The following is a 15,501-nucleotide window of genomic DNA, read 5'->3' as shown; positions in this document are numbered from 1 at the left end:
TTCTTCGTATTATTTCCTGAAAATGACCTTTAAATCATGATTAGCAAGCTGGATTTTAGTTGTCCAGCACACTGCAATGTTTCTGTATTTTATCATCAGGAATTATGCAATGCAAAAATAAAAGTACCTGCAAAAATATAGTTCTGATTCTATCTATATGACTTTGGATGATCCCAAAGTTTGTGTGAGGTACACAGTATTGCACATTGTTAGGCAGTTGTGAAAAATCAGAGTCACGTTGTTGTTGATTTTTTCCTTGTTTTTTCCAAAACATAGCATGGACTAGGAAAACTCCACACACAAAAAGGTAAAATCTGGTTTTCATGTTACACAAGATCTTGTTTGCTGGTAAAGCAAAACTTGTAAGTGACATTTATTGACAATACAATTACAAAAGCATGGTAAGATAACCAATAAGTTACTCTGGAAGATTTTGCACTCATCCTAGCTTCCTACGGACTGACATTTCCTCTTGATGACAATTTCCAGTGTGTAAAATGAAAGAGATTCTGCTGCCCATGTGTCAGAAGCTGAGCAGTTTTAAAGTTAGACTAGAGTCAGCATTGGTTGTCAGATGAGTCAGAGTATGCAGAGCTCAACTGCTAATTTTCAAAATTCTCTATTTGTCCCTATCAATGCACATTAATTGCAGCAACAAAAAATGGAATGTTTTGCCAGGCAGTGATATTAAATACTGCTCCATTTCATATACCCATTTATACTGAACCACATTGCATTTATTTATTTGGTATTGCTTTTGGTCTTTGTCTTCTATATAATTTTGTCCAGCCTTCAGAAGTCTACTAAAGGCAATGACTGGAGAGAACGTAACAAGCCTGCTTCTCTCATTGGGATTGCCCCAGTTTAGACTGCAGTGTGGTGAGAAGATCCCTCGTATCCAAGCATTGGAGTGAGACCGGAAAACAAGACCAGCTTTAACTTGAAGCGGACAGTTCATTTATGCAATATCTGGCTTCAGATAATGAAAGGCACCTGCAAAAAAGCAAAAGAAGCTTTTTAAGTCGTGCTGTGACAACCTCACAGCATGGGGCCATGCCAACTACAGGTTGACATTGTCATATTTAATACTGATATATCAAAGGAAAGGGACTAATATTTTTATTCCTAGGACAAGTTTGACAAAACTCTATGTATCTGGGATTATATACTATAATGATTCTTGAGCTGACCTCATTAAGAACATGTGTTTCTAATAGTGGAATGCCAGTGGTTATTTCATTTTGGACAATCCTTATGTTTTACCTAATGGCAATCAGGTTTCATGTCTCAACAATTAATAACATCAAGATGTTGTTGACATCACTTAAGAAAATAATTATGCAGCAGAAATCTTGCTTGAACAATCAGCTATCTCACCAGTGCACTCAGCCCTGTTTTGGAGAGAAGCAGTAGTCAGACATTAGGATCTATTCTCATAATTTTCTTTGTTGCAAACCAGAAAATACAGACCGTTGCTAAGCAGTTATACTATCATACTTCACTGTGGAAAGATCCCAATACTCACTTTGTCCATACTGTCCATACTGGTAGCCAGTGACAGGGTCCATGCTGTAGCCCGTGGTGCTGTAGGTTGGCGGGCAGTAGGACTGGGACGTGGGCAGGCTGTCCAAGCTTTTCATGTGCTCTAGCCGCTGACTGCAGCTAGCCGACACAGTAGTGGTGGGCTCGAGACCCCCAGTTAAAGGGGACAGGGCATAATCGGTTTGGGGCTGGTGAGGCACACCACCATGGTTAGTCAAGAGTCCCATTACCTAAAATAAAAGGTGTAATAACAGAAGGAGTTAAAATACATGAAGAACTGTATTGCATGCAGAGCCGTAGGCATACTGAAGCCTATCATTAGCTTTCCAAAGATAGGCAGACTTGCTATTCAACCTATGCTTTGGGTACCAAATCCAAAGAGGGATGAAAAGTGGTATCATTCATCAAAAATTAATAACTGATGGATAACAATCCAGAAAAAGTGATACACAAAGAAGGCAAAATAAGGAATGAGGCAAATAAGGAAAAATAATTTTTAAACCTTTAAAATTTTAGACTGGCTGATCATGTGTACCAGCTGGGACTTCCACAGGTGTTTATTCCTTGAGGACTTGATTATAAGAGACCAAGAAACAGGTAGTGGTTCTTTAGTCACACTCATGCAGTTGTGCATGGTCTACAAATGCAGGAAAGCTGGGAAAAAGCTCACACAAATATTTGTTCTGAGGTCAATAATTACTAAAATTAAATGAATTTGGAGTGGATCACCTCAACACGATTGATTGATGGGAGTAACAAAGAATTCCAGCACCCAGAAGAACAGGAATATGCTGGGAAGGGGCAGAGTAGATAAAACTCATGATGCTACTGTATGCACTGTGTGCTGGTCTGTAAAGAAATAAAGATAAAAGGAAAAAGTGCTGGTTGATGCAAGAGCCATGATACCAGTTCTCAACCTAATCCTCTCAGTGAGGACAACGGAAATGGTCTGGCTTTCCAAGCTGGCTTCAAGTCGACTTTGATTCCCTTAATAAACTACTCATACATAAGCAGTTATGAAGGCAACATGAGAATCAAGAGTAGTTGAAAAGAGACTGGAAAAAACATACTTGTCTCTAAAAACTCAGCCCTGTAGGCAGCAACTTCCAAAAGAGCAAGGAGAGAGACTTTAAAAGCACGTATGCTTTTGAGCAATAGGCAGGGAAACTATTGTGGTAAATCTCCTGACTCACAAACACCTCCTCCCACTAGAGATGGATGCATTCCCTTCCCAGCGCACCTCTATAGCACATTTTAAGGACAAGTACTATCAAGAGAACTGCTTCCTTCTGTTGGAATAAGTTGCACTTCAACACCTGAAAAACAATCTGCAGGTTATAACTGAAAGATAGTGTACAGCTTCCACCTAAATAGTATATTCTGATAATTTACAGGTTGTCTTTCACAGAATCACAAAATGGTTGAGGTTGAAAGGGACCTGTGGAGATCATCTAGTCCAAAATCATCTTTCCTCCAAATCATCTTTCCTTCAAAAAGGCATTACAAACATCTGACATATGCTTTTTGATAATTGTTGTTTTACTGCACTTCTTACCATAACCTACAAGGAACTGATTAAAATAGCAGTCTGTTTTATAAAGAATAAATCTATGCTCAAACAAACATGTCTTGTTAAAGTTCTGATATTCCCTCTTGAATTGCATTTATCTTACACTGCAAAATAAGAGGGATTATTGTTGCAGGGAGCTCATGATCCCGGCTCTGTCCGCTCTGAGTTTTGTTTGTTTTTTAATAAATGAAACAAACCCCAGGGATAATGATTAAATAGAAAGGAAGACATACCCAGGTCTTACATATCTGATAATGAAACAAGCAAGAGGCATAAGCAGAGTATTTCAAAAAAGTAACACCCAGATGCCTGCATCAAGAACAGAAAACATCTCTGCATCACTTGCACCCAAGACATCCCACAGAGAGGAGAAGAAAAAAAAAAAAAAGAAAAAAAAAGAGAGAAATGGAGAAAGAAAAAAGAAGTTCAACTTACTACTTACAGCAATAGAATTTTCACTTGTGTTTCAGTAAGCAGAAAATTACACTTCTAACTGAAGATATTTTCTAAATGTTTCACAAACTAAAGTACTCTTGCAAAAGGAGAAGTTTTAAAATATTCCCAAAGACTTCATTTAGATACTGAAATCATATCACTTTTAAGTTAAAAACTCAAATGAAGAATTCAAGTTCAGGTTAAAAGTAGCATTCTACTGAATTCAGATCACTTTTTCAATGCACAAAACCTATTTAAAGAATTTGAGGTTAATAAAAAGCTATTAAAAAATTCTTTGGAATTGCCATAGACTGAAAAATCATACTAGCACAGCAGCTTGCACAGCACCATGTCTGACAAACTCCTAAAAACTGAAATAACTGGTGTCTCAAATTTTTCTCCTCTAAATTGGATTCTAAAAAGTATTAAAGTTTCTGAAGACTACTCTAATAAGTTTTTCCACTTTAGGAACTACAAATATTTTTCTTGTCCCTTTGGAAAATTACCTGCTCCTAAAAATCTAGCATGCTTAATGATCTGACATTGCATCAGCAGGACATAATATTAGCTAAATTAGAATCTGTGTTCTTTTCACACTGAATTATTCTTCATCCTTTAAGATTAACATTAATGGACTTAAAAGAACAAAAAAAATCCACAAAAAACCCCAACACAGCTTAAGTTAACATTTACATTGAAAATTACTACTTTGGAAAATATTTACATTGGCACAAGTAGCATGGTTTTGACTATGTTTTAAAACACACATGGTTTTATCAGAAAACTGAAATAAGTGCACAGCCCTTTCCATTCCAGTATAGCACCTACGTGATTCCAGTATTTATGGGGCTTTATCTTGTCCTGTTCAAAGTTCAAGAGCAGGGAGAACAGGCTGGGCTTGTGTCACCCTCACCACCCCATTGAAGACTTGGTGGCAGTCTTCTCTTCAGGACAACTCTCAGCTTTTTTTGTAACTGTTTGCAGAGCTAAGCAAATAGATATTTTATCAGGTACTACCTGAAAAAAAATATGCTACCTACTTAGGGGAACTAAACTCTCTCCTGTTTAATGGTTTCAATAGAATAGAGCCCAGGACAACATCATTTGAACTTTGACAACAAAAACGTGAGCTCAAAAATTTTGGGATTGATCCAGCAGTTTAAGTTATTTTAGAGTTAGAGATTAGCCTTGAAATTTAAACTTGGATCTAGATGCTGCCTCAAAACCACCCAAATTTTAGTAGCATCTATATCTAATGTTTTGGATGAGGCCAACTTCCAGGAGATTTATCTTCTCTAACAAACTAAAATTAGCATTTGATGAGTTTTAATTTAAAAATTTAAAATTAACCACATAGTAACACAAGTCTTTAGGCATCGTTTTATTAAGTGCATATGCATCTAATAGCTCAGACACTTTTGAGCATAACCAACACAGCGCTCTGCCTTTGAGGTGGAGAAAACTGAAGTCTGAACAATAACCATCATCTCAGAAATATCTCCTCCAGAGGCCTTAGGAATCATCCTGCAGTTGATTAGTATCTAAATAATTAGATTTTTGGTCATGTCTGTTTTGAAAGCTATAAGGGAAGTAGCCTCAAGGCAGAAGTCTTTCGTATGGTATGTGCCATGACCTTATCACCCATACAAGGAGTTACAGGAAGGGCATAGCTGACTTTCACCTAATCAATTAGAAAGCCACTAATGGGTCAATTCTGCAAGATGCTCAGCACCCTCAGCTTAGCAGTATACAGGAGACACATAAAAATCCAGATTTTGCAGGTCAGATCTTCTGCTGGTATGAAGCAATATAGTTCTAAATAAATATTTCTAATTAATAATAATTAAGGAGGAAAAGAAATTTAATCAGCCCATATACCATCTAGCTATAACGTGTTCTTCACCCTGGATTAGCTTGGGAAAGCTGAGGTGACAGTTGTCACCCTCACTGATATGGGTCCCAAAGAAGGTAGCAAGAACAAACAAACAAAAAATCACAAAAAAACAAGGGCTGATCTAACATCTAGAGCCAAATGCTGCTGTAACTACTCAGAAGAACTCCTATAAATGCCAGAGATAGGGTTGTAAAGTTTTTGGTTACATGATATGTTTTGTTCTCAGTTAAAATAAAAACCACCCAGAAATGTTGATGTATAGCCTTTGAGCTTTATAACAAGAAACAGCATATACAATTGATAAAATAATTATGTTCTATTAGAAAACAAAGCTGCATTTAGGAACAAACAAAATGAACACAGTGAACTGCAACCACCAAACTCTACAGAAATGCTTTTGGAGAGCACTTCCCAAACAATCCCAAATATTCATTAGGATAAATCTCTAGCTAGTGGGATCAGCACAACATCACTAGATGAGGATATGATCCAGAAAGAGGAGGAAAAATTCAATGATGAAAGCTTTCAAAATGTGTAAGCAACATCTGGTCCATTATCAGCTATTATAAAAAAATACTTCTATTATCAACAAAATAAAGGCTATTAAACTGAGAAAAAGCTTATTCCATTTAAATGAAACATTATGCCTGTTAATGCAGTTGGTATTTTAGGATGTAGGATCTACCATAGGCACAATAAAATTCTCATATGTTTTAATTCATTTACGCATGCCTGCATTTAATATGCTTTGTGGCTATGTCTGCAATTAATATGATTTATGAGAAAAGAACATGTGCAATATTTTGGGGGTACAGTGATACATTTTTTTTCCCCTCCTGTGAATGAAAGATTTAATGAAACAGCTCAAGGAAAATTGTTGGCAGTTAACGTATTAAGTTGAACTGACAGAATCATGAGTAAACTTTAGTGGAGTTAATGATATCCTCTTATCTGACCCTGACACATTTGCAGCATGTAATTTACAGAAGCTCTGTCCAGGGAATCCTGACAAATGCTCCTAACGATGTCAGGGCAATGTTCCATTCTAATGGGAACCAGATGTGGGTCAGATACCCTCATTCATCACTAACACTGAAAATTTCAACCTCCTTCTAAGATGAATGGCATTACCTGCTGTTAACTCTTTTCACTGTAGAAAAATCTCCCAAAAGCAAAATATCATACAAAAAAAGAGCCCTTGAAAAGGCTAGTTTTACTGCATTAGAGTGAGAGGTTTTAGAAGGTTAATTAAAATTAGTTAGCTACATGGACCTGTACCTACAGAATCCTAGAATTATGTTGCTGGTTCGTTTTATATATGTGAATATTTCTGCTATATAAAGAAAACAGAGAAAAAGAAAAGGAATTTTTGTGTCAAATGGCAAGCACTGAGAACCAAATCCTCCGTTAATGTAAACAGGAGCAAATACACCGACTTTGAATATCTGATGATCTGACTTTCCACATACTCAAATCAGATGAGACTTCCTACCGATTTCACACCACTAGATATCAGTAGTAGGTGCACTGAAATCAGAGAAGGTGCACTGGTGTACTTCTAGGATAATTATGAAGATAACTTGATCCTTCAAAAGTTATACTTGTATCTACAGGAGACTACTCATGTTCATGACATTATCACAATCTGTTAATAAATTAGTCTCTTTCCAGGTGCTAGATCCTGGAGTTGCAGGACTAGGTAAGGTTATCAAAGTAATTCAAGGAGAAAGTAAATCTCTAGCTCCTGGTTGTATGGAAAAGCTTACAAAAAATGGCAAGACAACTGAAAACTGAAAAGGCAAAATAGAAAGCCCAAAGATGAACATATACTCAGAACATATAGATATAGCTATAGGAAAACAACTCAAAACTTTTTCAGGCTGTCACAGGACTTGTGGGTACTGGCGAGTGAGTTTAAATACTTAAACATGGCAATATTACCTAAAATGGCTCATAACGAACCTAAATTTGGGATTAGGTTGCTCCTCCCATATGAGCCCTTCTCCTCCCATCTCCTGCTCAACACAAAACACAAGAGGAGGATTCTGACAGCAAAACACCCATCTCAGCTGTCTCTAGCTGCACAGTGCTGCTCTCACACACCTGCCCTCCGTAGCTGGGGAACAGTTTTGTTTTCTATTAAAACACAACAAAAAATATGTATTTTTTAAATTCAAACATGCTATTTAAATTTCTGCTGGCAAAAGGCCTGAGGATGTGATTTGCAAAGCTTTTACAGGACTCCCTGCATTCAACTCAAGCCGTTTCACATACCCAGTAGAGACAGGATGAGATTTAATTCAAATCAGAAACGTTTGGCCCTGCAACAGCTATTGAGTGATCTGCACCTTCATGGCTGGATTTACCAAAACTAAGTAGCTACACAATTGTAGCCCTTTGGTTAAAAGCAATAAGTTGTCTATAAACCTGGAAAAAAAAAGATGACAGACAAGCATTGCTGGAGTAATCCAACAAGTAAGGAAGGGTTTATTCATGCAGCTTCCCTTAACATATATGCCAGGGCCTCTAATGTTAGGCTAATTAGCACTGGGTACAAACAAAAGTATATACTGCTATTTTGACCAGGGTAAGCCTCTCTGTATTCTGACTCAACATTCAGTTTTTCTTTTATAAGAACATGACTATTACCACTATCTTGACAAAAATCAAGAAAAAAATAAAACTGTTCTCTCTAGAGAAATAGGAAATTCTGAAAGAAATTGAGCCCTGTGCATTTAAATTCTATTTCAAGAGAATAAAGAGTGACACACTGCTTTCTAGAATGACTTTGCTAGGGATGAAATTTTGCTCTTTCAGATCTCACTGCAATACATGCTTTTCACTGAACCACGTTGTGGTATTTTTAGTAATCTTCCTTTGGAAACCTAAAATATAGAGCATAATTAATGACTCGAGTGAGCCATCTGTGACCACACATGACAAAGGCCTCATTCATGTACCCATTCTTAATTGAATAAATATGCAAGTATTTAGATTCCTGTTGATATTTCCATTTTGTAAATTCATTAAAGAATTAGAATTCATCAATGCATTCCAGTCACATATACTATGAAGGGCCGATTCATATTTTTTGCTTAACAAGTGGCTCAAATTGAACTTCTACATGTAGCAAAAGCAAAAAATTATTTTAAGGGACAGAGCAAGTGTCAGTGCTGCGTATATTCTAAATAGTACAAATTATTGTGGGGGAAGATAGGTCAGTTTTGTGGGAATTTCTGAAGCTTTCAATATCACAGTGTATAAGCAGACTGGCTTTTTGTATCTTGTGATGTCTATTGAATTTATAAAGTTATATATGAAACCACCAGAGAGACACATTTGTTCACAAATTTAAAAAATATTATCAACCAGGAATGATACTTTATGGTAAAGGTAGTTTTGTTTTAAAAAAACACTCAGATAAATAAAAATAAGTTAGAAAAGTTAAAAGGTGTTGAGAATCTGGGGATGGGGAAAGCTTAGGTTTTGTTTTTAGAAGCAAAATTTTCACCTGAAAAAATTCTTGTCATGAAACAGTAGCCAGGCCTACTGGCAAGGCTCCATCTGGCATACAGAAGTAAAGACTGTTTCAAAATATAAAAGTTCAAGAGCAGGAAAGGCTTCTAGATAAATTATATCTTCTTATAACGCCTAAATGAAGTGCCTTGAAAGAGACAAAAATTCAAACATTCAACTATGAATTTGCTATACTGTTTGAGAGCTGTCATAAAACAAAAAGGGTTAAAAATCAAGATATTGATATAGTTTGATATATATAGTGTCATTTTACTGTTACATTTTTGTATTTAAAGATGTATATATTTTTCATTGTATTTCTAAACATTTGTTCTTATGAAATTACAATATGACTGGCTTAAATTTCCAGAAGTGTGCAAAACTCTGTTATACCTCTGTGTAGGGTTTATCAGCTGTAAGACATCTGTTTTTTTGAAGGCAGCATGATCCACCTTCTGGGGGGACAGGGGAAATAGGTCCAGAGAAAGAAGTTAAGAGGGACATCCAAAATGTAAGGTCATCATTTTGTTGTTTTTCAGTAAAGGTCATCGTTACTCTTGCAAGATAAGGATTACAAGACTACTGAATTTATTTGTACCACAATCCAGAAATAGAAATAGCAGCAACAGAAAAACCCATTTGCTGGGTGTTGTTGTGGGTTGGGTTTTTTTTTGTTTTTGTTATTTTTTTGTTTTTTTTAAGAAACTCGTGCTCAGGCAAATTATATCATGTGAATTAACTTTATTCCTCACAGAGAAATCTATGACCTCTGTCTCATGTTCTCGGGTCATTAAGTGAACAGCTCTCAAAGCCAAGCTCATCATGACAAAGATACGACAAAGATCATGAGCTTCTGATTGGCATGAGACTTGGATCCAAATGATTTTTTTCTGCGGGCAATCAATTGGACAGTAAGTAGAATGTAGAGGAAAAAATAATAAGGAATTAATAGTTGCTTTTGTTTTCCTCCTGTCTCTATTAATGGGGAAATGCAAGCTTTTAGCTATCGGTTCCCGTGTTTCCCTTAAAAACAGAGTTAACAAGACAGTATGAACCTATCTCTCAAATGATTCGACAGCTGTCATGAGATCCATACTTCAGGTTAATGAAAACCAAGTGCTCTCAAAGACTTGAGATGCAAATCACTTAAGATCCATCTCACCAAAAAGAGTTGCAGGATAATTCTTAAACTCCGGCAGTGAAATGTTTCGACAGTAGAAGAAACCTTGACACAGCTTATGTTTTTACTACTGTTCACAGAAAAGTTTGAAATTTTACTTCTGATCAAGATTGTTCCTGAGCTCCAGGTAATTGCATGAGAATGCTGAAGCACATTAAAGGGTGCTATGATTCTCTATGCAACCACTCAACATTCAATCGGCTTCCCATTTTGAAAATGCAGCCTTTAAACTACTAGTTTGACTCAGTTAAGGAGGAAGATAAGGAAGAGGAAAAATAGTGCTTAGAAGCTTTCTGTAGGGCAAGGGGGGAAAAAAATGATGTCCAACAGGAGACAGATTACACGCATTTGTTCTTCCTTCAGTAAAAACTTATCAATTACTATTTAAGGCTGGGTGTCCCACAGGGTAAGGACAGGAGGTGAATGGCCTGGCGAGCAGCATGGCAAGCAGAGTTTTGCCACTGAGCCTGAACCCATGAGCAGGCTGAAGCACCCCTCTCCAAAGTCAGCAGCCTGCCTGACCCACACTGAGGCAGCAAACCGTGCTACTTGGCCATTAATAGAAAGCACATGACAAGGTCAAGGAATGCCCATGTACACCGGAAAAGACTTCTCCTTATCTTAAATGAAGCAGTTCAAAATATTGAACTCTCATCTTTAAAATAAACAGCGCTCTAGTAAGACCATACACCTGTGGTTGCAAGACAAATGTTTTGACAGTCGCTCTTCTGCTTTACATTCAAGGAAGTGGGGGTGACTGCTAATGCCACAATCACAAAGCGGCACGCCAATTCAGAAGCACTTGAGTCCTGTACGGCGCACGTGAACACATAGATGCTATTCCCTAATAAGTTTGAGTTAACAAATGGTTGTTAAAAAAAATGCACTGAGCAACTGAAACCTAATTTGAAAAGGAAATACAATATTCCCATAAATGTATGCACGAAAGCCAAGAAGCTGCATAATAGGCATAGAAAACACAAAAATATGCAATTTACATATATTACACACTAATAATCTCTGTTCTGACATTATATTTAAAGAGCTCTGGCTGAGACTGAGTGCTTGCAGTTTGGTTGCTTTTTCGTAAAAATACAAACAAGGACCCTCCTGGACATCAGTTCCCCGAGACATTAATCACTGTCTCATTCCTGCAAAAGTCAAGCCCTTTGTAGGTCTGGGAGAGAGAGGTTCTTCACCGCAACCCACTAATAATGACTAAACCAGACGAACGTGGAGCATCATCAGTCATCCTGAGATCTGCAGATCTTGCCTTGATGTTAGGAAGCGCTGAATGTTAACAAGGTGGCACTTCAGCAAAGAGCACCACCATGTTATTTTCCAACAAACTACCAACCCCCAGGACAGGTACGCTATAGAGCACTCAGCTTCCCAAAACTGACCAAGACCTGCAATCCTCTTTAACTTCTAACTACATGGCTAACATGATAGAAGTAAAATTACACCACTCTAGTAATTTCCACTTATCCTCTGCCCTTTACCCAGTGCTTGCCTTAAACGAGGTACTTGTTCATCATACCCAAGAACAAAGTTAGAAAGGAAATATCCTGCACTGGAAAGAAAGCAACCGCAGGGGCCTCTGTGTCAGACCCTCATTTGGGGTAAACTGAACTCAGAGGAGAAACAGATTTAAGTAAGAATATGATCCTGTGAATCTTCATACTAGATTTGGTTTTGTATGTTCTGAGGTTTGTTTATCAGAGGAGATTATTCAGGTATCAGACTCCTCCCTCAACACCCCAATTAATCCACCACAAATTCAGCTTTATAAACAATATATCCAGAGTGCTTGCCTGCAAGAGGGATGCTGATGGGTGGAAACATTATGTTAATTGCTCACACACCCAGATTTATTGGGGCCAAAAACCCGCCAGCTAGTAAAACACCCTCTTTCCTCCTCATCTAAATTCTACGCACACGTACAGCATTGCAACATGCCCACTCAGCAGGAAAATTCCCATTTCTCTTTCTTCAATAAAACCCTCAGCACAGAACTGGCTGTGGACTTTTTGGCTACATCTGCTTCACCTTCTCAATCAGCACCTAGACACCTATGGGGAGCAAAGAGCCCTGAAGAAGCTTGACAAGAAGATTCTCTGGAGCACACCCCAAAATTAACTAACAATTTGCATGCAGGAACATAACATATACAGGACCAACATCTTAGGCTCTTGTTTCAGGTGTAAAGCACAACTGTTATTTTGTTAGCGTCCCACAATTTGTTTCACAGAATTTACCTGCCTGAGGTTACATCACTCAAGAAAAAGGATAGAAATGCTTATATATACACGAAGTCTAGGTATGTCATTTTATACCAAGGTCTCCAGATCAGTGTTCAGTCCCAAAACTGTTTTGGAGCAGCCACTGGTAACTCTGATGAATATTTGGGGCTGGGGTTTTTGTTTGTTTTTGCTGAGCAGTGGAAAGAGCTTTATCAGCCCATCAAGTTAACCATTCTGACGCCAAGAAGCTGTTCCAGATCTGATCGCCTCTAAGGACTCTGCCCCGTGTACATTCAGTGATAGTTGACCGATCAGCCCCCTTCTAACCCTGTTAGTAAAGGGGCAGGATAAGGCCGGGAGCTCTAACACAGGGGTGGGAAAAGGTTACAAAATTCTAAGGAAAAGAAACAGAAGTTTCTGAGCATAAGGACAGAGCCGGGTGTAAAGAAGCACAGTAACTGATTAAAGAAGTCTAATCTGTTTTGGGATCTCCTTTTGATTATATCAAACCTCCAATCAGCAAGACTTTGGGGGAAAACCTGGCCTCACTTTTTTTGTCCCACTTTTGCCCAGACACCACAAGATTTCTCTACTGTTGCGCTCAACTTCTGTGTCACAGACAATAAAAGCTTTGTGAAAGGAAAAAAAAAAAGAAAAAGAAAAAAAATCACATTTTCCATAGCCAGAACCAACATATATTTAAACTGACACTAACAACTACTTTTAATGGATTAACTCTGAACCCCAGAAAGATATTTATGTCAAAATTGTGGAAGTCTTGCACACTATGAATCTGGTCACTTTTAAAAAAAATGAAACAACTAATATAATGTCATGGCTTTTGTTGGGGATTGCATTTAGAAATCAGAATTCTTCAAAACAAAATCCATTTATGTCTTGTTGGAAGTATATCTGTTTGTTTTTCTGTTGGTATTTTTCTTCCTGAGGTTTCAAGCCATAAAGTTTTGTACCCTACTCTATGCTATAGGAATCTGTGAAACTTAATTACATTTACTGTTACAAAAAAGGGTTTATGAACTTTTGCCTTTGGGCAAAAATGTTTATTTCATTGCCTTTGTTATTCATTCTTTTCAACTCCAGTGCCTTTGAACTTTTCAGCTGCACAGAGTTATCACCGTTGCACAGGAACCAGGAACTGTACTCTCGAGATGCAAACCACAAGTTGAAGAAAACGAAGGAGGCAAAGATATATGAGTCGTTATTTTGGCCACCCTTTGTGCCATTAAAATCTCATTTTCTGCCTATTAGAATGCCCTCTCCCTGCTTAGGCAGTGGTGATAGTCAGTGATTAGTGTGTAATTGAGTATAATTGTCTTTTCACTTTTCATTTGTGTCATTCTGAGCTTCTCTCTGTTTTTCTAACCACTGAGAGGAAAAAAGGGTAGAAAGAAGATAAAGCTGTTAAAACTCTCACTCTCAGCCCTGAAGAGATTCCCGATTGTAATTATAGATTGCATCCTCTTTGTGACTTCCCAGAATTTAGTGGACATCTCTCTCCCAGCACCTGGGCAAAGCTCACACTAATAAAATAAACTATCATCTATTCAAGCTTTGACTAATAATGTCGATTTCTGACAGATGCCACATGTAGGAAAATTTAACCAACCTTTTGACACTCGATTATCAAGGCAATTTATTAACATGATCTCCTAAAAAGAGCTCATGCAAATTAGAAAAACAATTATGGCATGCATGCATTTATATATTGCCAAATAACAGTAATACTCCCGATTTATGTATTTCTAACTCGATTATAGCTCCTCTCAATGTGCACTGCTCAGCCCTTGAAACTCTCCCAGTAGAACTTGCCTGCAATTTTCCTGGATCAGCTGGAAAACCTCCATGAGGTTATCTTCAAGAGATATTTTATTCACAGGAAAGCTACGAGATCAGAGTTCCCGAACTTTTCGTACCTAGCCACGGAGCTTCAGGAAAATAGGAGTACATTACAAACGCCTGACAACTGAATGTAAACACAAAGCCTACATGATTACATTATAAATCACTCAAAATTAAATATAAGCTATGAGCCTTGATTCAGCCAGTAGGAGGAAAAAAAATAAAAAAAATAAAAAAAAGAAGGAAACCAGCAAACTGAAATCATGTGGCTTGTATAAAGAATACATTATGGTTTAAATTTGGCAATTCATTATACTGTGGCCTGAGGGAATAGACTCTTTGGTTCTGGTATACAGCAAATCCTCTGTCTGAAAACACAGGACTGACCTGAGGTGAAAGGCCATTGCCAATGGCAGGGTTCATGGGATTCGAGGGCCCGGACGGAGGCACAAAGCTGTCTGTATAGCTGGAAAACCCGTGCCGGCTGCTGGGCAGGCAGTAGGCAGAGCCGCTCTCCGGGTTCGAGGGGAGGCTGCTTTGGTGCACGGTGCTCGGAGGAAGTGGCTGAGGTCTATGGACGGTACCGCTCGGATCAGACACGGCTAGGAGCAAAAGAAACATGTTGATACATTTTCCTCCCTTTTTCTGGCATAAGTAGTTCATTATGTGAGGCTCAACCTGATATAATTCCACCAGGACCCACTTCTAAGTATTGGTTAAACAGAAAGGTAAGTCTTTAATATTACCAGATATTTAACCAGGCCAGCTAAACTACGTAGCAATTCTACCAAATCACCGTTATAAAATACATCATAACAGACACATACATTTTTCAAACAATTCTTAGTGGGCATATACTGTTTAGAATCAATAAAGCAAAATAAAAAAATAAAGTGGGGGCAGGGGGAGCTTTATATCCTTAGTGGGCTGGAAACAGTCTTTCTCCTCCAGGTCACAGCACAGAAATTCTGCCATGGTTTATAGTGAAAGCAGTAATGATCAGGAAAAGTCTTGGGCTTTGCAAATTTCCCTTAAAGAGAGCGTGGCCTGGTAAAAACATCCACCGACGGTAAGGGTCCAGATCTCAAGGAGGGGGCAGGGAGAGCATGCTAACTGGTTTTTATAAAATCTCACCTGTAAGTTGTTGGGGTTTTTTTCTTTAACAGAAAAATCTAGTGTGGCCAAGATTTAAAGCTCCATTTTTCCCCCAAACCATCAAAGCCAATACCCCTTTGACACTACACTGGAGCACAAAACGTTC

General features: G+C 37.9%; 1 protein-coding gene across 1 annotated transcript in view; it reads right to left on the bottom strand.

Annotated features, from left to right (window-relative positions):
• Window positions 1-958: 958 nt before the first annotated feature.
• Window positions 959-15,501, bottom strand: part of PAX3 (paired box 3) — a 75,732-nt gene continuing 61,189 nt past the window's right edge. Inside the window, exons 7-9 of the mRNA XM_067301470.1 lie at window positions 14,628-14,842; window positions 1,526-1,772; window positions 959-993 (exon numbers count right to left, since the gene is read on the bottom strand). Coding sequence (XP_067157571.1) covers window positions 959-993; window positions 1,526-1,772; window positions 14,628-14,842 — 497 coding nt within the window. The remainder of the gene's footprint in view (window positions 994-1,525; window positions 1,773-14,627; window positions 14,843-15,501) is intronic.

The sequence above is a fragment of the Apteryx mantelli genome, chromosome 9 (assembly GCF_036417845.1).
Source record: "Apteryx mantelli isolate bAptMan1 chromosome 9, bAptMan1.hap1, whole genome shotgun sequence".
NCBI classification, from domain to species: domain Eukaryota; kingdom Metazoa; phylum Chordata; class Aves; order Apterygiformes; family Apterygidae; genus Apteryx; species Apteryx mantelli.
This window is presented reverse-complemented; position numbering and strand designations above follow the sequence as displayed.